This window comes from Penicillium expansum (genome assembly GCF_000769745.1).
Source record: "Penicillium expansum strain MD-8 chromosome Unknown contig190, whole genome shotgun sequence".
NCBI classification, from domain to species: Eukaryota; Fungi; Ascomycota; class Eurotiomycetes; order Eurotiales; family Aspergillaceae; genus Penicillium; species Penicillium expansum.
This window is the reverse complement of record NW_015971406.1, coordinates 292,652-315,923: the sequence shown is the minus strand read 5'-3', so window position 1 is coordinate 315,923 and position 23,272 is coordinate 292,652. Positions and strand designations below refer to the sequence as shown.

General features: G+C 49.5%; 8 protein-coding genes across 8 annotated transcripts; 3 read left to right on the top strand and 5 right to left on the bottom strand.

Annotated features, from left to right (window-relative positions):
- Positions 1 to 875: 875 nt before the first annotated feature.
- Positions 876 to 5,326, bottom strand: PEX2_057630 (Elongator subunit IKI3; the record flags this gene model as incomplete). Its single annotated transcript, XM_016743037.1, has 9 exons — positions 876 to 1,915; positions 1,977 to 2,256; positions 2,307 to 2,440; positions 2,500 to 2,768; positions 2,831 to 3,173; positions 3,229 to 3,382; positions 3,432 to 3,991; positions 4,043 to 4,135; positions 4,189 to 5,326. 9 exons carry the CDS (start codon positions 5,324 to 5,326, stop codon positions 876 to 878), a joined length of 4,011 nt encoding a protein of 1,336 aa, XP_016595759.1.
- A 445-nt stretch (positions 5,327 to 5,771) lies between these two features.
- PEX2_057620 (cytochrome c oxidase VIIc family protein) lies at positions 5,772 to 6,246 on the bottom strand (the record flags this gene model as incomplete). Its single annotated transcript, XM_016743036.1, has 4 exons — positions 5,772 to 5,797; positions 5,862 to 5,894; positions 5,954 to 6,128; positions 6,184 to 6,246. 4 exons carry the CDS (start codon positions 6,244 to 6,246, stop codon positions 5,772 to 5,774), a joined length of 297 nt encoding a protein of 98 aa, XP_016595758.1.
- On the top strand, positions 6,155 to 9,801 carry PEX2_057610 (ATP-dependent RNA helicase MTR4; the record flags this gene model as incomplete). Its single annotated transcript, XM_016743035.1, has 4 exons — positions 6,155 to 6,252; positions 6,379 to 8,950; positions 9,007 to 9,572; positions 9,621 to 9,801. 4 exons carry the CDS (start codon positions 6,155 to 6,157, stop codon positions 9,799 to 9,801), a joined length of 3,417 nt encoding a protein of 1,138 aa, XP_016595757.1.
- Positions 9,802 to 10,285: 484 nt separating this feature from the next.
- PEX2_057600 (cut8/STS1 family protein) lies at positions 10,286 to 11,315 on the top strand (the record flags this gene model as incomplete). Its single annotated transcript, XM_016743034.1, has 2 exons — positions 10,286 to 10,361; positions 10,456 to 11,315. 2 exons carry the CDS (start codon positions 10,286 to 10,288, stop codon positions 11,313 to 11,315), a joined length of 936 nt encoding a protein of 311 aa, XP_016595756.1.
- Positions 11,316 to 12,401: 1,086 nt separating this feature from the next.
- On the bottom strand, positions 12,402 to 15,591 carry PEX2_057590 (Monooxygenase, FAD-binding; the record flags this gene model as incomplete). Its single annotated transcript, XM_016743033.1, has 4 exons — positions 12,402 to 13,754; positions 13,813 to 13,891; positions 14,250 to 14,556; positions 14,619 to 15,591. The coding sequence occupies 4 exons, from the start codon at positions 15,589 to 15,591 to the stop codon at positions 12,402 to 12,404; spliced, it is 2,712 nt and encodes a 903-aa protein (XP_016595755.1).
- Positions 15,592 to 16,350: 759 nt separating this feature from the next.
- On the bottom strand, positions 16,351 to 17,490 carry argB (ornithine carbamoyltransferase; the record flags this gene model as incomplete). The annotated part of the gene is made up of 1 exon (XM_016743032.1): positions 16,351 to 17,490. One exon carries the CDS (start codon positions 17,488 to 17,490, stop codon positions 16,351 to 16,353), a length of 1,140 nt encoding a protein of 379 aa, XP_016595754.1.
- Positions 17,491 to 17,875: 385 nt separating this feature from the next.
- PEX2_057570 (uncharacterized protein) lies at positions 17,876 to 20,902 on the top strand (the record flags this gene model as incomplete). Its single annotated transcript, XM_016743031.1, has 5 exons — positions 17,876 to 18,857; positions 18,914 to 19,858; positions 19,927 to 20,244; positions 20,305 to 20,480; positions 20,561 to 20,902. 5 exons carry the CDS (start codon positions 17,876 to 17,878, stop codon positions 20,900 to 20,902), a joined length of 2,763 nt encoding a protein of 920 aa, XP_016595753.1.
- Positions 20,903 to 21,991: 1,089 nt separating this feature from the next.
- Positions 21,992 to 23,216, bottom strand: PEX2_057560 (acetolactate synthase regulatory subunit; the record flags this gene model as incomplete). Its single annotated transcript, XM_016743030.1, has 3 exons — positions 21,992 to 22,169; positions 22,235 to 23,136; positions 23,193 to 23,216. The coding sequence occupies 3 exons, from the start codon at positions 23,214 to 23,216 to the stop codon at positions 21,992 to 21,994; spliced, it is 1,104 nt and encodes a 367-aa protein (XP_016595752.1).
- Between the last annotated feature and the right edge of the window lie 56 nt (positions 23,217 to 23,272).

The window sequence follows — 23,272 nt, the reverse complement described above, 5'->3', positions numbered from 1 at the left end:
CATCCAGTGAGAAATCTGTGTCTATTGTACTACTTTATCTGGGTAGACGTAGTATATAGGATACATCCTGATTGCTTCAGGATATTCCCCGCACTTTGGAGTCGCATCACTTGCGCTTCTCACTATGTGGATGACCATAGTTCATTTGTGCAACATAGACTTGCAGTTAACTCTTTGGGTGTTCGTCCTGAGGGCCTATATACATATAATTTGGAAGCTCGAGATCAACTATCTTAATTCAAAGAGATATACTTCACTTACTAAGTTCTTCAAGCGTACAGACTGAGCACTTTTTATATTCTTATCCCTCAAGAAAAATGCAAAAGTAATATTAGAAGAATGGCCATAGAACCAAAGTGTACCACGCTTAATATGTCGCGACAGGATGTCCACAGTCAATGATAAGACTCAATATCTCCAACGACTGTACGAAGGCAACTTTCACGCCTAGGCTCCCATCAAGAATATGCTACCGCGGAGGGTATTTCATTGCCGTTATGAAGACCACTGAGTTACCCGTAGAACGCTGCTAAAAGTTATACAAGTGTAACCTGTGGATCAAAGTAGGAGAAACATGGAATAGGGACTTGGCCGCAAAGATGCTATGTGCTTGAAGTCAAATATCCCTTTTTGTTCTCACTTCATAGCAGTATCCTAAGAAGCCCCGTGCTGTTTAATATATATATTGGTCGGACATTGTGTAGTGGAGCTTCCCCGCTCACGGCTGAAGCTCAATATATCGAGGGCTATAAATTCCAAGTCACTTCCTCAAGTTACATACCTGCAAGTTGAATTATTGGAACTGAAGCAACTTTTCTTTTTTCATTTCATAATCTAGATGCTAATTGGCGCAGGCAGTATATTCATAGACTGCTTCAAGCCAGCAAAGAAGACTTCTTCATCTCCTTGACGATAGGGATCTCCTTAACACGAGCGGCACCACCACCCTCAACAATAGCTATACTTTCTCTCAAGACGCCGGCACCTCCGCCCCCGTAAGTAGGAGGGACGGTAGGCTCGATATCATTCTCTTCATCTTCCTGGTCCTCATTCTTTGCATTGGGGGGAGGAACTTCAAATACCTCGTCCCGGCAATCTGCACACATAGTCAAAACTTCCTGCAATGCTTTCTCGACAGCAGCTGCACGCTCACGCATGCCGCGACGTAGCAGAGCATCGACAAGGGTCTCAGTCTCCGCCACACTCGAGTTAACCCGTTCAATGAGTCGTCGGATACTGTTGACAAGATATTCCTCTTCGTAAACGGTGCCCTTCTTACCACGAGCACGCTTGCGTTCCTCACGTCGGCGAGTCTTCGAAGTATGACGTGTCATTCCAGTCTTGCCTGTTTTCCCAGTGTTACCCGTGTAACGAGTAAACATGGAGCGACCAGCAAGCGTAGATGCATCTGTCGGGGCTAGGGAGACATTGTCTGGGATATCGACGCCCGCGTCTCCGCCGGTAGGATCACCGCCATAGAAAGCAAGCGGGTCGGCAGCGCGAAGCTGACGGAGTTCCTTAACCCGAGGGACCTGGGCATTGAGCTGAGATCTGCAGTCGGCAAGCAGGTCCGTCATGTTGCCCATTGCTTCAGCAAGGCCGGAGTCAACGATTTCAGCAACCTGGCTTTGTTTGCCATGGAGTGTAAGGAGACGCGCTGCATCGGCGAACTTCGATCCGCGGCAGAGAAGTCGTGCGGCTGTGACGATGTCATGCAAATGGTCGGCGTAGATGGTCGCTGCCGAGACGTAATCTTTGTTTTCGTCAACCAGGGTTGTGACCAGACCGTCAATGTGGGCAGCCAGATCTTCCTCGGATAGAGATGCCATCATGGCACAGTACAATGACTCGCGCCATTTGTGTGCCAGATTGAAGCACTTGTAAGCACTCTCATAAAGCTCAAGAGACTCGTACGCTGGGGTTAAAAATTAGCTGGCTGTCGTTTTGTCTTGCTGTGTTACAACCAAGCCACTTACCAATTGCTGCGTCCTTGTATTTCGACTGATCCTGTAGATAATCGGCATAGAGCTCAGTGATTTGCCGTTGTTGCTCTGTTTGGTACTTGTATAGCTCAAGGGCTTCCTTATACAAGACATGCTTGACGACATATGCGCCGATCTCATCGTGAGCATTGAGAGCATACAAATGTCCCAGAGCTTTTTCAAAGCGAGAAAGGTGATTGTCGATCTCAAACTTACGCCGAGTCTCTGGGAGCTGTTGTAGCTTACGCAGGAATGGTAAGTACTCGCGAGGATCCTGAGAATTCGTTAGTGATAAGTCATAACACAATCACATGAAAGTCTTACCATCTGAGCTTGTTGAGCAACCAACAATGTAAGCTCAAGATCGTATACACCCAACGCGTGAGAGTAAAGCCGGTGAGCATCGGTCAAGAAACACATGTGCGCAATAGCATCCTCGGCCTGTTCGGGATGTTGTACTGCGATAGGGTTAGTTGTTATCCAGGTATCAAAAAAGATGAAAGAGCCTAGTACTTACTTCTTAGTCCAGCAGCAAGTCCCAGTCCTGCCTCCATGTCAGGAGGCGACTTGCAAACATGGGCTGTGATCAGATTCTGCAAATTGGTATCAACGCGGCTTTGAAGAGCCGCCAGGAATGCATCACAGATCTTGTTGATTTTGCTCTCCTTTTTGCCAGTTTTGGGCACCGAGGAAACTGCTGGACCATCCGGCTGAGCAACAGCTGCCGATACGTTCTGGGATATTTTCAGTGTGTCTTTATACAATGTCTGTGACACATCGTCCTCCCTATGTGAGCGTTAGTGGAGTGTTTCTTTCAAGATTTATTTCAAGACTGGATATCGACTTACGACAGGCGCGATATGAAATCATCAATGTAATCAATCTTCTTGACTTGATCAATAAACAGAGTGATGTTTTCCATGAATTGCTCAGGAGCATAATCATGGAGAATGTTGAGATCCACCATCTGGCTGCGACAGGCAAGGAATGCAGATCGATATTTCTTCTGGTCGATGAAGGTACGGATTCCAGCCAATACTAGAGCGCGAGGGAAGATCGTCTCAATATTTCCTCGGGGAGCTTGAAGTACGACCGCGAAAATCGACGGTATCACTGAAACCAACCGAGAACCACGTTCAATGCTTCTGCACCGTTCATCGGTTTCTGGTGTATCCTCGGGAACTTCCATTTCTGCAGTCCCCATGTTAGCTTATGAAGACACAAACGCCCAAGAAATCGATCTTACCATTCACACGGTTCAGATGAACAAACTTCAGAAGATGCGCCGATGTGGTGAACAAAAGATGAGATGGGGTGACGAGGAAAGACGTGCAGTTCCTCGCAAGAACTCGCTTGTTAGCATACAAGGCTCCAGTTCTTGTCATTGCAATCAAAATGCGCTACCAAAGTCAATAGGAAGCTCCAAATACAAAGTGAATATGATCTTACCTCGTCCTCGGAGATAGAGACAACACGAGCCCAGTGGCTGTCAACATTGGGGCTCTCGCCCCATGGAGCAATATCTAGATTTCCTGATGGCGACTCTTCAATGCTTGAGTAGCTGACAGGACGAGCTGGTTGGCGGGCATGTGAGAACCACAGAGCTTGGTGTCCAATTCCGGCGAAAATCGATGCCAGTTGCTCTTCATCTGCAGCCTGGTATACAAATTCGGTGGTTCGAGTATCCAGGATCGTCCTCTCAATATGGCTCGAGTTTGGTCCGTTGTCCTTGAGCACATATACCTCGTTCTCATTCAAGAATGCAACCTGCCGGGGCCGACTGGTTGGGGCATCTGATAATGGATAACTTGACTCGAGGATAGGAACAGGAACAGGTCGGCTCTTCAGAGACCATAGGTAAATGGACAGCGTGTTGCTCATAAGCACAGCAATGCGGGCTCCGGATTTGCTGAATGCAACGTCAATAGCGTTGGAGTCTAAAGTCAACTCGTTGTGCGCCATGGGAGGCGGCACACCAGCCATTCGCAACGGGGTCAGTTTGAGAGTTTCTAATGATTTTATCAGTAATGTTTACAGCTAGGCTCTATTAGAAGACTTACTGCCGTCGATGACAGCGACCGCGCCAACATCATCTGGAATAGACGTGGAACCATGGTTGATATCGAATACATAATCCGCGTCCAGTATCGATCCTGTTCAAATCAGCTTTCATTCTTGCTTCGCTCTTCATGCAAGTAAATCATACCTGAGGAGCCAGCAACAAATCGCAATGCCTTCTCTTGATGCCACTCAAAGGAGTATGGAAGCGAAGAACTTGTATCAACCGTGATAGGAAGCTCTTGCTTCAGATACCAATGGTAGTTGCCTGTTGTCCAGAACTGTACACGATCCTGAAACTTGACAGCAAGTACAGTAGAATCCACGTTCCAGGCAAGATGAATACGAGAAGCCCATGATTTCATCTCCTCTTCGGATAGACGGAGAGAGAACTCGCCGTGGCGGAGTCCGTTCCTTTCGAAGAATACCACATCGATCCGATCGTCGAGTCGCTGAATTCCAGCAATCAAGCTGCCAGACGGCCGCCAGCTCACAGCGCCTTCCAACCCGTCAACGGGTTCGCTCACACTGTCCAAAGTACCCTCTCTCGAGTACACCCTGATCACACGGCGAGTATCTGCTTCGACACTGTTTACAGCAACATAAGCCCCATCTCCTCGCCAGCTGATCGTAGTGCTAGTATCATCATGGCTACTCAAGATTCCTTGGTCGATCTTTTCCGGTACAGTCGGGTCTCGGAGGGCCTTGGCTCTCTTTCCTTGAAACTGTGTTTCTTTCTTACCCCATCCAACTGACACATGCTGTGATGATTGCAAGTCACTATGGGCGAACGTAATGTCGGCCACATTCTCGAAGTCTCTGGTCATATACAAGAACGTCTGGGCTCTGGTGGTGAGAGCCAACATTTCCTCATCGGGTGACCATGCTGCAGCTGTGATTCCCACATCGACCGAACCGACAATTTCAATCTTGTCTTCACCGGGAAGGGGTTCTTCGCGAACAACGACAATATCACCTCCTTCTAGCACCAGACAGGTCGTCAAATTGTCCGCAAAATAATGCAGGGAGAGTACACGATCACATGCCAGGTCTGGTAGAGGGCACGGAGCATCCCAGGAAGCAATGCATTCAAATGCTTCGGGAGACAGGGGATCTGTTGAAGTGATCTCAGGGCGTTTCCGTCTAACCTCAATGATTGCATTGTTCTCGGCCGGACCAAAGGTGCACACCACCGAGTCTGAAGCAGTATCCCATGCCGTAGCAGTGAGAGGCAGCTCGCTCTCAATTTGCGTCTCAGCGAGACGGACGTTTCTCAAATTGCGCATCTTCCAGGAATAGGTAACTTTTTTTATGCTTCTTTTTTTACCCCGCCATGAAGCGATCAAAGAAGTAAAGGTGTGGAATTCAAAGGATAAGGAGGAAAATTAAATTCCAGAGACCAGCCTTGCTTCCCTGTTGACAGTAACTGTCTGGTTGCTTGGGAGTGGTTGTGTTCGTAAAGACTGATATATGAATCGCGCCGACCCAGAGATTTTTTGGTTTTCCACAGCGGCTCAGCCAATGACTTCATCCATATTTCAACGTCCTCTTAAGCTACGCATTTCAACGTCTACACAACTACAATGGGGTCGGTGATAGGCGGAACCAATTTTCGATAATAATCTCTAGCTTTATACATGATATCCGCCTCTGCTTCAAACCCGATCCAAGTTTTCGACCACCTGGTCGCCCAGACTGTTATCGCAAGAAAAGTACAGTGTGAAGGGCAATCTATTTGGTCTTGTAGGTTTGCCAGACTATTAGGAAGAGATGTCAGAGTATTCTCAAGGCGTGGAATCGTAGAGAGGGGGTATAACTCACCAGCAATGGCGAAGGGAGCACCGAATCCGGTAACTAGATGGTACCCGGGGTTAGTCATGGCACTGCGCATATGTCCGTTGGGGATCACTAACCCATGAAAGCCCAGTAGCGCCAGAAGAAGTACTTGGTGAGAGGGTTGAAGGGGATGTTGGTGCGAGGACCCTCGGCGTAATGGTAGGGGCTGCCAAGCTGGGTGCGAGTGGTGGAGAAGCCACGACGGGCAGCGAAGGAGGTGGCCATTCTGGCCCGGATAGCGGAGGAGTACATCTGAAATCAAAATTTTAGCGAGAGCAATGTTTTGTTCCCAGTGGGAGGTACCAACCTTGAGTAACGAAGAGGAGAGAGTGGACGATCGGAAGGACACGGACGAAGCCGAAGTGAACATCGCGAGGTGCGGAATGGGATGATCTTAAATCACGTGGTTTCGAATTGCTTCGATCAGGTTTAGCGTCTTTTGCTCGGGATCTCCCCCCACCGCTTGCCCCATGTGGATAGAACTTTTAAATTTCTCAACCAGAAAAAGTCCAGACCGGTTACCTACGCCGCTCATTCTCCTCCTGTGGTTGATTCACCAATCCCAACCGCTGGAGATGGATGAGCTCTTTGACGTCTTTGAGGACCAGCCTCAGGCGGTTAAACCGTCAGAGGGTGCCCCAAAACGCTTGAAGAAGGATAAGAACAAAAAACGACAGGTGAATGGAGATGTGAAGAAAACTGCAGATATCCAGCCTGAACAGAAGGAGGATGTTGCAATGGCCGATGCACCCGCTGCGGAAGTTGAATCAACAGATGCCGAAGCCCCCGCAACTCCATCCGAACCAGAACAACCCGAGACGAAGCGACCTCGATTGGATCAGGAACCCGAGCCAGTAGTCGCCGATTCTTTCGAAACTGAGCAAGAGCGCGAAATCGCAGCCTCTGGAGGACTTTCAGGCGCCACAGACACTTCTGCACTTGTGGTGTCTCATCAAGTGCGCCATCAAGTCGCAATCCCACCAAACTACCCTTACGTCCCTATCTCCCAGCACAAGCCTCCGGCGAACCCAGCAAAGACATATTCCTTCACACTCGATCCTTTCCAGCAGGTCGCAGTTTCTTCAATCCAGCGCGAGGAGAGTGTGTTGGTGTCAGCTCATACCAGTGCCGGAAAGACCGTGGTGGCAGAATATGCGATTGCGCAAAGTTTGAAACAAAACCAGCGAGTGATCTACACCAGTCCGATCAAGGCGCTCAGTAATCAAAAGTACCGTGAATTTGCTGCTGAGTTTGGCGATGTTGGTCTGATGACTGGTGATGTGACCATCAACCCCACTGCTACCTGTCTTGTTATGACCACAGAGATTCTTCGCTCCATGTTGTACCGTGGCTCCGAGATTATGCGTGAAGTTCAGTGGGTAATCTTTGATGAAATTCACTACATGCGAGACCTGAATCGTGGTGTTGTTTGGGAAGAGACTATTATTCTGTTGCCTGATAAGGTCCGCTATGTTTTCCTGTCCGCCACTATCCCGAACGCCATGCAATTCGCCGAATGGATTGTGAAGATGCATAACCAGCCCTGCCACGTTGTGTACACCAACTATCGTCCGACCCCACTCCAGAATTACTTCTTCCCCGCTGGTGGAGAGGGCATCCATCTCGTGGTGGATGAAAAGGGAGTTTTCCGCGAGGAGAACTTCCAGAAAGCAATGAGTGCAATTGCTGACAAGAAGGGCGACGACCCGGCTGACGCTTTAGCCAAACGCAAGGGCAAGGGCAAGGATAAGCAAATCAACAAGGGTGGAAATAAGGGCCCATCGGATATCTTCAAGATTGTCAGGATGATCATGCTCAAGAACTACAACCCCGTCATTGTCTTCAGCTTCAGCAAGCGAGAGTGTGAAGCAGGTGCTTTACAGATGAGCAAACTGACTTTCAACGACGATTCCGAGAAGAATATGGTGTCCAAGGTTTTCGAAAGTGCTATCGAAATGTTGTCTCCAGAGGATCGCCAATTGCCACAGATCCAAAACATCCTTCCGCTTTTGCAACAAGGTATTGGTGTCCATCACTCAGGATTGCTGCCAATTCTTAAGGAAACCATTGAGATTCTGTTCCAGGAGGGTCTCATCAAAGTCCTGTTTGCAACCGAGACTTTCTCCATCGGTCTCAACATGCCTGCAAAGACTGTAGTCTTTACCAGTGTCCGCAAGTTCGATGGAACTAGCCAGCGTTGGGTAACCCCGTCCGAGTTCATCCAGATGTCTGGTCGTGCGGGTCGTCGAGGTCTCGATGACCGAGGTATTGTGATCATGATGGTCGGAGAGGAGATGGACCCAGCAGTCGCGAAGGAGATCGTGCGCGGTGAACAGGACCGACTTAATTCGGCCTTCCATCTTGGCTACAACATGATTCTCAATCTGATGCGTGTGGAAGGTATTTCGCCCGAATACATGCTCGAACGATGCTTCAAGCAGTTCCAGAACACTGGAAGCGTTTCAGGCCTGGAGAAGGAGCTTGAGGGTCTTGAGGAGAAGCGCGCCAATATGATCATCTCAGACGAGGGTACCATCCGTGAATACTACGACCTACGGAAACAACTGGACGCATTTGCCGACGATGTCCAGCATGTCATTACCCACCCGAACTACTCTTTGACTTTCATTCACCCTGGACGATTGATCCACGTTAAGTACAAGGATTTCGATTTCGGTTGGGGCGTGGTGATCAACCAGAAGAAGCGTAAGCAAGCGAGCAATGACACTGAGAAATTGACCCCTCACCAATCTTACATTGTCGATGTCTTGATGAAGACGACGGAAGGATCATCCATTGGCACTAAGTCTTTCCAAGATCTTCCGCCGGGTGTTCACCCCGCAAAGGAAGGGGAACCTACTCGCAGTGAGGTCGTGCCCGTTGTGCTGAGCTGCATCACGGAAATCTCTCACATCCGGATCATGCTTCCTAAGGATATCACGTCGCCCGGCTCTCGAAATGATGTTATGAAGTCTGTTAATGAAGTTAAGAGGCGTTTCCCAGACGGTGTTCCGCTACTTGATCCGATTGAGAACATGCAGATCAAGGATGAAAGCTTCAAGAAGCTGCTACGGGTAAGAAGAGATTCTGTTGCTCCAACACATGATTCACGCTGCTAACCATAAGATAGAAAATCGAGGTTCTTGAGTCTCGCCTCCTGAGTAATCCTTTGCACAATTCACCTCGGTTGACTGAGCTGTACGAGCAATACGCCGAGAAGGTGGACCTGACTGCAAAGATCAAGGCGATTAAGAAGCAGATTACGGAAGCCATGTCAATCTTGCAGCTTGATGAGCTGAAGTGTCGCAAGCGTGTGCTCCGTCGTTTCGGATTCATCAACGAAGCCGAAGTTGTGCAGTTGAAGGCTCGTGTTGCTTGTGAGATTAGCACAGGTGACGAACTGATGCTGAGCGAGTTGCTGTTCAATGGTTTCTTCAATAACCTGACTGCCGAGCAAATCGCGTCTGTCATGAGTTGTTTCGTGTTTGAAGAAAAGGTCAAGGAAGCACCTGCTTTGGCCAAGGATGAGTTGGCGAAGCCACTGAAGGAGATCCAAGCACAGGCCCGCATCATTGCCAAGGTGTCGCAGGAGTCTAAGATGGCCGTGAATGAGGATGAGTACGTGCAGAGCTTCCACTGGGAGCTGATGGAGGTGATCTACGAGTGGACTCAGGGCAAGTCATTTGCAGATATCTGGTAAGCATCACCCGCCCCATTATTCCAGCCGTATACTAACTATCCTAGCAAAATGACCGATGTCTATGAAGGTAGCTTGATCCGTGTCTTCCGCCGGTTGGAAGAGTGTTTGCGGCAGATGGCGCAAGCTGCCAAGGTGATGGGCAGCGAGGACCTGGAGAGCAAGTTCGAGGAGGCCCTGGGCAAGGTCCGCCGCGATATTGTTGCTGCCCAGTCCCTGTACTTGTAGATACGATATCCCTTTCATGAACGCCGGAGTCCAAAGAATATGATTACCCACAATTTTTCCTTTTTCCTATTACGTAGAATGTAGATGTAGATGATGCGGGTATTCGTATAGCCTCCGAAAGCAGTGGAGAGTTTTTTTGTCTGACACATTTGATGACACCAAAATGAAACATTTGAAGACATTTGATCTTTCATAATTTATCCTCAAAGATCTTTATAAAAAGATATATAAAAATTTTCTTTTCTAATCCTTGTCAAATCTTTTTTTGAGGGCACAGATCTCTAAAAGCTGCGCAAAGGGAGTGCGTTGCCACCTGCAACGCCTACTTTTTCTCCACCGCTACCTTTCTCTACCCTTCTCTCCCCACTTCAAACTCCTTTATCCTCTTCTTCTTCAAGCTTGCTTACTGCTCTTCTTTTTCACTCTTTTGGATATCCGAGTCCTTTGGACTATCACATTTCTTCTACGCCATCCGGCTGTCACCATGAACAGCTTGGTGGCCACACCTCCTGTTCCGCCTCACTTCTACGAGAACTCCCGATTCTCTCCCTCCCGTATGAGTAAGATATCCCTTCCCTAGACATTGAAATAATTTCTTCTCTCTGTCCCGAGGTGGTTCTCCTTGATATATTTGTATACTGACAATATGGCCAGTGTCTACACCTTCGTCGTCTTATGCCAGCCGTAAACGGAAAGCCGACGACGACAATGACCATGATGGACGCATGTCTGCTTCGCCCACAAATTCTCCCGCCTTCACTCCTCGACAACTCCCCCACAGTTACCGCAACATCAAACGTTCCCGACCGAACGTTTCAGGCCGACCTCTATCTCTGCCTCGTCTGCTAGAGACCCTCGATACAGATGCCTTGCGGACCGTTGTACGGACCATGTGCGAGCGTCACCCTCAACTCGCTGACGAGGTTGTGCACACATCCCCACGTCCAAATGTTTCCTCGACCCTTCAAGTTCTTCGAAACTATCAGGCCGCCCTCCAGTCTTCATTCCCGTTGGGTGGCAACACCGAATCGGACTATGCCTACAACCGAGTCCGACAGCCTCTCACCAACCTTCTTGACGCCTTGAGTGACTTCACCCCCAACTTTCTCCCTCCCAACGAATCCCAAGCATCCACATCCTTGAGCTACCTAGATGGGGCAACCGACATCATTCATGCCTTGCCTCGCTGGAGCACGCCACAGAACAACCTCGAACGAGATTCAGCTTACGACGAGATGTGCAAGGCATGGGTTCTGGTCATCCGGGAAGCAGCAAAAAGAGGAGGCGGCATCCAGTTGCAGTACGGAGGTTGGGACCAAAAATTGGCCAAGCACAACCAAACCTCTGGAGGAAAGCTACAGGGAGCTGTCAACGAACTCGGCTTGAGCTTGGGATGGATGGCTGGACCCGATACACCGTCCCACGGAGCCAACAACGACATGGGCTCCATACGGGATCAGCTCTTCTCCGGAACTTACGGGCTGGGAACACCAGTCAAGGTCGGACCTTGGTGATAAATCACGCCACTCCGATTTCCTTACGAAAGACCACCATTAAATTCACACCGCTCTTGCGTGTCGGCCTCACGTCCCCCCATTCATGCCGGCTCTCATTTGAGCTTGACCGACGGTCCATACCCCTTTGACCGCGCAATTTTCGACGTATGTCACGATCACGATACCTGCTGCATGACCCTAGAATCGACATGGTCAGATGGCGTTATAGTACTCAAGGCGGATAACCTACAGCTTTTTTTTTGTTTTCTTCTTTTTATCGGCTGGAGCTTCGGAAGATGAATGCTGTTATAGCTTGTTTGATTTCAAATCTTTCAATGAACTCATTCAGACTTAATACCTTCCGCTTTCTTCCTTGCTTTGCTTGTGTGTCGTCTTCTGATTGATACGCATTATCCTTCCTTTCCTCTTTCCTTTCATCTTTGTACTTCATTCCAACTCTGATACTCTCTTTCTATATCACTGGCGCCCTGGTGTCGCATAAATTTCTCTCTTTCATTTCATTCATGTCTCATTGTTTTTATCTCTTCTTCTTGTTCTCTTTTGCTGTTGTGAGTTGTCTTTTCCTGTTTTACTTTCAGAACTTGGCATCGATCTCTATTACTTGTGTCAGTTCCCTCGCATATTCCAATGATGCGTGTCAGAGCGAAAACTTCTATCTTGGGCCATCAAACCCAATCCTTGTGCTCTTCAGCTTCAGCAAAGGTGGCAGAGATCTGAACCTGTTCTATACATTAGAAGAGGGCCACTCGCCATCCAACTCGATCTGCAACATACGTTCTGATCCTGTCATATCGCGCAACATATTTTTGATACGTTGTTGGTTGATAGGGCCCCCATTCACGCTAGCTTGTTTCATTGGAATTCTATCTAGTTTGTTAAAGCTTTTGGCCATCAAGTATAAAGATGTAAACCCCGGGTCATTCCCCTATTCTATTAGGGCTATTGCTTAGCCGTGTATAGCCAGCTTCAGATATTCCAAACAACAGAGCTAAGAAATAATTACCGAAAGCAAGTAAACCAAAACAAGACAATATTTACAGACAACCACCCCAACCAAGACAATCGCTCAAAACAATTCATAATTCATACCATTGCCCGCTTCATCAAACGAAACAGCCACCCAGCATCCTCCCACCCACCCTGACTCCCAGGCTTCTCAATTGGAGCAGCACTGCCAATAGAACTATCACCATCCGACAAATCCCCATCCCCAACCGACCCAAGCGAAAGCGTATCATCAGCCCGCCCATCCACCAACATAGGTTCCTCAAATGTAACAGTAGTAGTAGTATCCGCCGTCCCAATACGCGAAGCAGCCGTCGCAGCTGGAACACCCGCAGGCCACTCGTCAACCCCGAAAAGCGTCCACTCAACCAACCGGTCAATCCAAGAGCCGAGTCCAAATCCACGCTCACGCGTCAGCTGCTGCAGATCCGCCTCGTCGAAGTCATCCGGCGTCTCATCAGAGTCACGCGAATACTCAGACGAAGTCTCATCTTCTTCCGAGCCAGCCCTGTCCCAGTACACAGAGTCTTCGTCTGGGAATTGGTGCTGTAGCGATGCCATCTCGGCGCGGATGCGCGCGTCTACGAAGTCTGGCACTAGAGGACTACGGCCACGCGCTTCGGGACTCGTTGTGCGTGTCACGGTTCCTGTGGATGTGCCCGACCGGATGGGTACCCTTTCTGCTGGCGTTGAGGTAGATGATGCAGATGCAGCCGGGAGGGCGGTCATCGTTAGATTGACTCTGCTGCCGCGTCGGCTGCCGCGTCTACTGCCGGCGCGAGAGAGAGCGCCACCTCCGCCCGGTGTTGAAGCGCCGGAGCGGGAAATGCGTGACAAGGTGCCCGATTTGGTGCGGTGGTGGTGGCGGTTAGTGGATGCTTCGTCGAAGGGCGTGTCTGGGACGAGACTTGTAGAGCTCTCGCGCTTGGAGAGCCAGCTTTGGCCTTTTTCCTCGCGGGTCGAGGAGGCTAGAGCGATTCCTGCGCGGAGCATCCATTCTGCGTCAGACTTGGATTTCGGCGTGCTGTCTGGCAAGGGGCGTCGTCCTTGCAAATGCGAGATACCGGACTGTTTCTTGTGCGTATTTGGGATGTGATGGAGGGCATGACCCAGCTCCCGGCTGTGCAGATTTGTGTCGCTCAGGGGTCCTATCCTTGTAGAGCTTTTGCTGCGCATGTGGCGGCTTCGTGAGTTGCTGCGTGAGTGGGAGAGGATCGGTGGCGTGCTTGGGACTGAGACGCTGGATAGATAGGATGATGCTGGGGGTGTGCGGGTGCCGCTAGCTGCAGATTCATCGTCGCGGTGGTTGAAGTAATCTGTTGGATCTGTGTCGTCGTCTATGGGAAATCGTGGATTTAAGGGTGCTAGAGAGATGTGGCGGAGGGATGGGTATGAGCGACGGGACTGGAAGCTTCCCGGGGTGCTGTTGAACTATATATGTAACGTTAAATATCCAGTTCATGCTTTTGTCCAAGAATCTAGTATTTACCTCCATGATGGGTTTTCCAGCCGAAACCTCGAACAGGATTAGAGATGAAGAAGTCAAGATGCTGGAAATGCGGAGGTTGCTGCACGTGCGGTTGGCATGTGAAAGTGGTCGGGCGGCCCCGGCAATTGTGTTGAAGAAGTTTATTATTCCCGAGGATAGAAATATAATCACTAAATCGAGATCTAGTGGAATGCTAATGAATATATATAAGTGGCGTGGGATGGAATGACCGATATATGACGGATCTATAGAAATCGTCCAACATTGCGAACCCGAGTTCTACAGTCAATCATGTGATTATACGACTATGGCATGATGAGTACTGATTTGATGCAATGGAACTGAATATATATGAAAATCTAGAAAATATCTATTTCTTTCTGCAGAGTAGCTATCAAAATATCTATACCAGCATAAGATATATCATACCCGCTTACAGGCGCGAACCTTGGAAGTCCAAATATCCCTGACCCTTGACCTTCAAGTCTTCTAGAACATTGTACTCCATAATCCACCTCATACGCTCCATCAATGCATCCGGGTTGAAGTTGTTGGACATCTGGTCCGGAGAGTCTGAGCTAGCCAACTTGCCAGCTTCGTAGCTGGTCTTTGTGACCCGGTCCGTCCGGGGCTTGCGCAGGTCCTGGTAGAACTTGAATGCAGCCTCTAGGTCATCTGTCTTCCAGTATCTAAGGACCGTCGCAAGGGCAATACCAGATTCAATTGCCATGCATGTTCCTTGACCTATACCATACCATTAATAAATGCCCCACAAAAGGACTAGACACAGATAGGATACAACGTACCTTGATGAGGAAGAGTCGAGTGTGCCGAGTCACCAAGCAGAATGATACCGGCATCCTTTTGTCCACTCTTCATCTCATACCACTTTTCGATCGGGTCACGCACGTACAGCGCCTGTTTGAGCATCTTGCCGTCCTCAGAGCTCTTACGCAGACCAGCAATGATATGCTGCACCTCCGGGCACCAGTCACGTACATGCTCTTGGAGACTATCAATATCCGAGCGGGACATCCAGCTCTCAGAGTCCCATGCTTCAAGCGATTCAGACATGAAGCCGATGATGGCAGCACGGTCGGTCCCCGTCTCCTGGTTACCAATAGGCAAGATCAGGACATGGCGCTTGGGGCCACGGAAGTTAACAGTCTTGCGCAGCAGCTGCGCTGTCTCAGTAGGTAGGTCCTTATAGTCCACAAATCCACGATACACCACCTGGCCGGAGTAGTTGGGGTCGTCTCCCAGGCCCATATCCCGGCGCACATTAGACTTGATACCATCACAGCCGATCACAATATCTGCCTCGGCACTGCTGCCATCCTGGAAATGAAGGGTGTACGGCGCAGCACCGGCGGCAGTATTGCGGTCGATGAATACCAGGTGCTTTCCCAGATTCAGGCTAGACTCGGGCACGCGCTCCTTCAGCGAGTCCAGTAGGTGGGCGCGGTGCAGCAGGCGCGCGTGGGGTTGCGAGAATTCACCAATGTGACCAACATAGTCTCCGGTCTTGTAGTTGTGGTATTCCATATAGCTGGGCAGCTTGCGTGAGGACTTGCGCATCATGCTTTCTTGCAGACCGAAGGCGTCCAGGACGCGGTTTGCGTTCGAGGTGATGTTTACCCCGGCGCCCACTTCACTGAACTGCGCTGCTTGCTCGTAGAGTTGCACGTTCTTCAGACCGGCATACAGCGCGGCGTTGAGAAAGGACATGCCTCCTAGGCCGCCGCCGACAATTGCAACTCGCTTGTCTTCGAAGCCCATTGTGAGTGTGGTGTGAATTTTGTGTGAATAATGAAATGTAGAAGAATTCGGAGATATCGAAAACAGGGATAGTATTGAGAGAATGATGATTGATACCCCAGGTTCTCGAGCAAGCTTTATGGATATTCGCTCGGACTCCCCCCCAGAAGATTACCCGATCAACCGTCTTGGAGACGCCCTTCGGAGCGTGGAGAAGTGTGGGGTGAGCAATGATTCCGACATTCTACCTCAGATTTCCCGAGCTCCAACAGGCATTAGTGTGGAATACATGTCATATTCCCCAAATCTCGAGAATCGGCTAGGGAATATGCAGCTTTTGAGACTTTTAATAGCAGTTTCCATATTCTATTTTTATATCTTTTATAGTGATATCGGATTCGGAGTAATGTGAAGCAACTCCCCCGAGGGCGAATGTAGATATTGTACCTATACTTTTTAGATTTCTTGGTATAGTACTAGAGGTTTCAGATAGTTAACAACTAGCAAATTTATTATACAATATACATAGTCAATTCGGATGATCTACATCAGAACAAAATAAAGTGTTTATGTCTCAGAATCGGAAGCCCCCGCCATTTTAGAGGAGCCACATCCGAAAGCCCCCAGGCCATCGGCTCATCCTTTGATTGGCTCGCCGGCAACGGAGAACCCTCGGCATTCCAAGGTTGGGTTGACTCCGCAATATCAAATCATCATCCCTGTCATTGGCCGGGTAAAGGTATTCAGCATATTTCTATAAACTCGGTGATTAACCGGTTTTTACTCCACAATTTTTCCCTTGTTCACAACGAAGCCCTCCAATGCGGCAATAGCCGCCCACAAACGATTTTCGGCTTCAGGGAAGACCAGAGAGCGTGGGCTGTAGAAAACCTCGTCATCCACTTCCTCGGGGTGGCGGGGCAGGCAGTGCATGAACTTCCAGCCCTCCTTAGCGCCACCACGCTTAGCCAAATCAGCAGTGATTTGGAAGCCCTCAAAGGCCTTCATACGCTTCTTGGACTCCTCCTCCTGGCCCATGGAGACCCAGGTATCCGTGACCAGGATGTCGGCGTTCTTCACAGCTTCCTCGGGAATGTTGGTCTGGGTGAGCTTGCCAGGCTTGGCAACACCCTCACCAGCACGCTGGATGATCTCGATCATGTGCGCAGGGATCTCGTAGCCTTTAGGAGTAGCAACAGCCATGTCCACACCCATCTTAGTAGCGCCAATAGCCAGATCGAACAGAACGTTGTTCGCATCACCAACCCAAGCAATCTTAAGACCCTCCAGACCCAGGCTGGAGAGCTTGTGTGCTTGAGCTGGGAAAGACTCGTGGATAGTCAAGAAGTCGGCGATAATCTGAAGCGGGTGGAAGGAGTCGCACAGTGCGTTGATCACAGGCACGGTGGAGTGCTGTGCTAGACCTGCGACGTCCTCGTGCTTAGCGACACGCGCAACAATGCACGATACCATGGACGAAATTACAACGGAGGTATCGTATAGGGACTCGTTGACACCGAGCTGAATGTCATCCTTTCCGAGGAACATGGGGTGACCGCCCATCTGGACGGTAGCGGCTTCGGTGGATACACGGGTGCGAGTACTGCGCTTGTTGAACATCATGGCCACGGTCTTTCCGGAGAGGGATCCCAGAAGGCTTTCCGGAATGGCTCCGGACTTGATGGCACGCTTGTGCGAGGCAGCATTGCGGACCAGGGTGGCGAATTCCGTGGGGGTCAAGTCTGCAATGGAGAGAAGGTGACGAGGGGCGAAAGGAGAGGTGGGAGGTAGAGTCGGTGTCTGGTGGGCAAATCGTCGGATTCCATTAGCCTGGAGTGTTCGACGCAATGAGGTAGAGCCGGCCAATTGGTTTACACTTTGGGCACCATAGCGGGCGGCAGCTGTGAGACCACTAGCCATGATGAGCTGGGGGTTATTGGTAAGGAATTGGAGTGTTGTGGGAAAGGGAAAGGGAAAAAAATGAACGGGGGAGTCACTAGAAGTGAAGAAACCTTAGATGACTCAATGAACGAGCCAATAAATTAGTCGGTGGATGTGCGAGGGTTTTGGTGCCTTGTCGCCCAATAGTTTAGGTATCAAGGTGTCGATCTCTCCACAGTTCTAAGGATTCCGTTATCATCGGCTTATCGTCATCGAGGGCGCCTCTTCCAAGGTTACGTCTTGCCTCCATCTCTCTCTCTCTTTTTCTCTGTGCTCTGTACTTAGGATTCAATCTTTTCATATAACTGTTATCCACTCTAGAAACTTCAAGTCACTGTGATTTATCCATACGTTTAGGGCCACGATGGCTGACGAGGCAAACCGGCCTCTGCTAGATGCGCAGTTCGGCTCCGGGAGAGCATCCGACGAACAGCCCAGGCCATCATCTCAATTATCAACAGAGTCATCGCATGTTTTGCACCACTCTGAGGATCAATCGAAGGGTAATACCAAGCAAAGAATATCCCGATCTCATTCAGGTGGGGCCGCGATGTCGGATGCGGCGAACCGGGCTCTGTTGGATGAGCAGTCCGGCCCTATTGAACAGCCCCTGGAGAGAACATCCGCCAACCACCCTAGGCCATCATATGAATTGTCATCAGAATCAACACCTCTATTAAACCGCCGTGATGACTTGACATACGGGACTGAGGAAGGATTATCGCGATCTTCTTCATTCGCATCACAGAACCCGCCCGACGACGGTGCCATCAAGAAGCGGAGCCGTGTACCGTGGCCGACGGTTATATCTCTCTCTATTTTAACGCTCAGTATTTTGGCGATACTGGTACTTGCATTTGCTGCTCCGGCGGCGGTCAAAGAATATGCACAAGAAGCCGCTGTCTTCAAACCGACGGCAGTATCAATTGATTCTACAACACCCGACGGTGTTCGCGCCCGGATTCGGGGCGACTTCGTGATGGACTCGGGCCGCGTGAAAAACAAGTCGGTTCGAGGCATTGGTCGATTGGCAACATGGATTGCCAGGGAAGTTGAAACGGGCCCATCGAATGTTGAAGTTTATCTCCCAGAATATGGGAATGTGCTTGTTGGAAATGCAGCATTGCCTTCCATCAAGGTGAACATCCGTACCGGCCGCCATACCAATGTCGACTTCCTCGCTGATCTAGAGGCTGGTGATATTCGAGGAATCCACGCGATAGCTATTGATTGGATTGAGGGAAGATTGGGTCGCCTCAATGTGAAGGGCAAGGCGACATTGCAACTCAAGTCAGGCTTGTTTGCTTTAGGAACTCAAGTTCTGACAGACAATATCATCATTGAAGGTATTGTGTATTCGGTCGTTTTTGGTACTGGAACATATCAGCTAACCCCTTTTCAGAACATGATTTCCCTGCTCTGCCAACGATCAATATTCTCAAGCTGAATGTCCATGATGCAAATAGTGGTGACATGGCAGTTGATGTCTTACTTTCGTCTTTGATTGATTCGCCCGTCGCTCTCACTGTTCCTGCCCTCGGCTTTGACATTCTGGTGCCCAATTGTTCACCCGGGGATCCTTATATTTTGGTCGCCAATGCGAAGACAAGTGCAGTAGACGTTTACCCTGGCCAGGAAACTGCAGTCGGTGTTGATGGTCTCATCCAACAGCTACCCGATGAATTGACCTCTACCTGCCCAGGTCGAGAGGGTTCACCTCTAGACTTTTTAGTTTCGAGCTTCATGCAAGGTCTCGAAACGACTATCTACGTCCGTGGATCTGATGCACCATTGCCCAGCACACCAGCATGGCTTGTCAATCTACTGCGCAGCGTGACTGTGCCTCTTCCATTTACGGGACATGCGTTGGACAACCTCGTGAAGAACTTCACGATGTCCGATACACATTTCTCCCTTCCTAACCCTTTCGCGGAGCCAGATTCTCCAGATTCGCAACCCACAGTGTCCGCTCTAGTGAAGGTTCTCATTGCTTTGCCAGAGGAGATGAATTTCCAAGTAGAAGTCCCGCAAGTTCGTGCCCTTGCAGATGTCTACTACAAGGAAGAGAAGTTTGGTGTGTTGAACATCAGCCACTGGCAAGGCGCCAACTCCACAATGGTGGAGGATGAAGATGGCTCTTCTGCACTCCTTGTGGAGTTTGCAATCAAGGGAGCACCATTACAAGTCACAGATGACGACCTTTTGGCAGAGGTTATCCAAGCAATGCTTTTCGGTAGCAAAACAGTCGTACTGCGGGTTGCCGCCACCGTAGACGCCAAGGTCTCAACTGGGTTGGGCCGCTTCGCCGTGCGAGGGATTCCTGCGGAAGGCAAGGTACCCGTGAAGAGTATGTTTTCATGAATTAGAAGATCTTAGTACAAATCAAGAATATTTTGGCCATTGACCATGTCATAGCTTCCATCGGCAACTCACTTGACCAAATCAATCCACGCGTCGTCTCATTGCAATTAGGAAAGACGACTGAATCGTCGATGTTGGTGTCTACGCAGGCGAACTTTACTAATCCAACGAACTACTCGGCTACTGTTCCCTTCCTTGACCTTCTTATACTCTACAATGACACTGCTGTGGCCCACATCACCGCTCATAATATCTCTGTTGGGCCTGGCAACAACAGTTACGTGCCCATCGACTTCTTTTGGTGCCCGTTGGACGCAGCTGGAGTAGATGGCGTTGAGGCAGGACGGGCGTTGATGTCATCCTATATATCAGGTGAGTTCCTTCTAGATGGTGTGGATCCAAGTGGTTGATTATGCTGATGCTTTCATCCAGGCTTGAATACAACAATCACCATCAAAAGCCATCGGAACACGATTCCATCTTTACCAGACCTGGGCGAAGCATTATCCATCCTCAACATCACTGTGCCTGTCCCTCAAATATCTGTTCCGGGGTCCCCAGATAGCGATGATGGGGACCAAAAACCTCGTTTTATCCATGATGCAACGGTACATATCCCTTTCACTCATACCGTGTCCCACACAGAGAGAAGAAAAGACTTCCTATCAACACTTACTCACGAATCTAGTTCTACCTCTGGTCCTCCACAGCAGAATTCATCCTCTCCTCACCCCTAACAGAAAATAATATTCTAATCACCTCAATCGACGCAACAGCTTTCTACGAGAAAAAGGAGCCAATCGGTCGGATAAATAACCGTGAACCCTTTGAAGTGCCACCTGGTATATCCAGGAGTCCACGCTTGCCAGTCGATCTTGACATGGGCGGGGTTGGGTACGACGCACTGCGCAAGGCACTCGGTCAGTCGTTGGAGATGGATGCTGTCGCTAAGGTTGGGGTGCTGATTGGGAACTATGCGGATGTCATCCTCTACCATGGGAAGGGCATTGCAGCCAAAGTGAGGCTTTAGAGAGCTGCTACGACCTGTATAATGGAGGTCTCGGTATTAGTCTTGGGCTGTGCTCATTGCTGCTGGATCGGCAATACCCGGGTGCCCATATTTAAATGATTGATGTATGGGGAACTTGCTTGATTGGATCAATCCCTATCTTTAGGAGGGTGCTTAATAGACTGCTATTAGTTTAATCCCAACGATGAAAATTAAGTGGAACCAGATCAAAGTAAGGGTAGGAGTACAGCCAGAAAGAAGCACAGATATATAAGGATTGAAAAGGACTTCTCCTCTATTTCAATAAGTAAAAATCAAACGCCTATACCGCTCCTATCTAGGTAGGACTTGACTGGCAAGGTAAAGCCTCCTATATCCTATCTGGACTGGAACAAATAAATGTGGGCTGGCATAAATATATGCAGTGAGTGAGCACTTCTACTGACCTTCGCTATCGTCCCCCCTTGGCATGTACCGCTGACAAGCTATGCACTGCAGAATATACCCTATATATTTTACACATGATCATGCTAGTGTGTTTACTGGCAGTCTTACATATCACTAGTTGTAAGCTACATATCACTAGTTGTAAGCTACATATCACTAGTTGTAAGCAATTAGATGGAACTTCTTTCAGATGGATATATGCAGTATTTACATTGCTTTCTTAGTTTCTCTTCTTAGGTTGTTTCCCTAATCACACCATAGACTATAGGTTGATACCTGATTAAATGCCATTAATGCCATGCTAGAAATACTGTTTCTCTCAATGATTAATGCTTGAGAGACTACTCCGTATTGGGAGCAAGCGTGATGGAATATCTACGACCTTTGATATAGGAAACGCCACGGCAGACACAGAATATATCAAGTGAATAACCGTACACCGCTACTTGAGGTATCATATCAATTTATGTTCGGAAAAGCAAGGAACATGTACTCCGTATATGCGAGGAAAACAATATTTGTTGTCATTTTACATACAATGGCCGAGCCACTTATTTTGAAATTAGGTCAACTCCAGGCGAAAACTAGAAGATACACAAAGCAAAGAGATCAAACCAATCCTATTCGGGTATGTAGGGGTTGAGTTGGAAATTGATATAGAGCTTAGCCAGGGGGCAGGGTGCTGACATCGACAATGTCGGCAGCATCCTTCTCGATCTCCTCATTGGGCTCACCCAGAGGAGAGCGGGGAAGGGCCATCAGACCGGTCCGGGTGGACTCGAGAATACCGAAGGGACCGATCAGCTTGAGGAAAGAGTCGATACGGGAAGGCTTGGCAGAGCTGTAGAAGGCCGAATGAGTCAATTGTGATCAAAAAGAATGAGTCAGGACATAGAAAATACTTACACCTCGACAATGCAGTTGTTAGTGCTGATATCCAGGATCTTACCACCGAACTGGTGAGCCAGGCGGGTAATGGCATCCAAGTGCTCGTGCTTGTGACGCAGAGCCTGACTCTGGGGAAGGTGGCGAGGGTGGTATTGCTGGGCGGTTTGGTCAAGGCTGGTGTGCTTGTGGTCCAGGGAGTCTGGCGAGGTGGTGATCTCGCGGTGGTGCTGGAGAAGCTCCTCGAAGAACTCAGGACCAAGAATAGAGACCTTAGCCAGGAGAAGCTCACGCTGCACAAGAGCGGAGTCGGTGTAGTCCAACACAGCCCAGACGGGGACGAGGTCGTCCAGCTGGCGGCGAGCCTGCTCGACGACACCATCCTGGCCCTGCAAGACAATGGTCATGCGCGAGAGATCCTCAACCTCGGTATTGCACACCACCAGACTGTCGATGTTGAAGCCGCGGGCGGCCAAGATACCAGACACACGGGACAGCACACCGGGCTCGTTCTGCACGAGGCAGTTCAGGATGTGCCGCTTGGGTGGGTTGGAGGGAGCGACGGGAGTCTCATAGAGAATGGAGGAGACAGCGGTCGGGGCATCCCATTGAGGGGAAGCATCGGAGACTGGCAAAGGCAGAGGGGAGCGACGGTGCAATGCCTTGTAGGCAAGAGCTGAAGTTGAGCTCGACGATGCACGAATAGAGGTGAATCGAGGAAGCGCAGCAGCGCGGGACCGGGCAGTAGCTGCAGCAGATGACAACTGCGACGCTGACCCCAGGGACAGCGTCAATGGACGCCTGAAAGCCATGAGGAGTTCAAGTAATGTGAATGGGTTGTGCGATGATTCACTCCAGATTCGCCCCGGGTATATTCTTTTTAATCGGCCGACCTCGGCGACCGCCCGCTGACTCAGAGTAAACTAGACCTAAAGCGGTATAGTTCATCTGCCAGTAATAAAAGCACGTGATTTCTTACCACGTGACCTTCAATCTTCAACATGGCAAAAGGGATTGCCAGAAAACCCGTCCAGCTCTCGGAAATGAGGAATATATAAT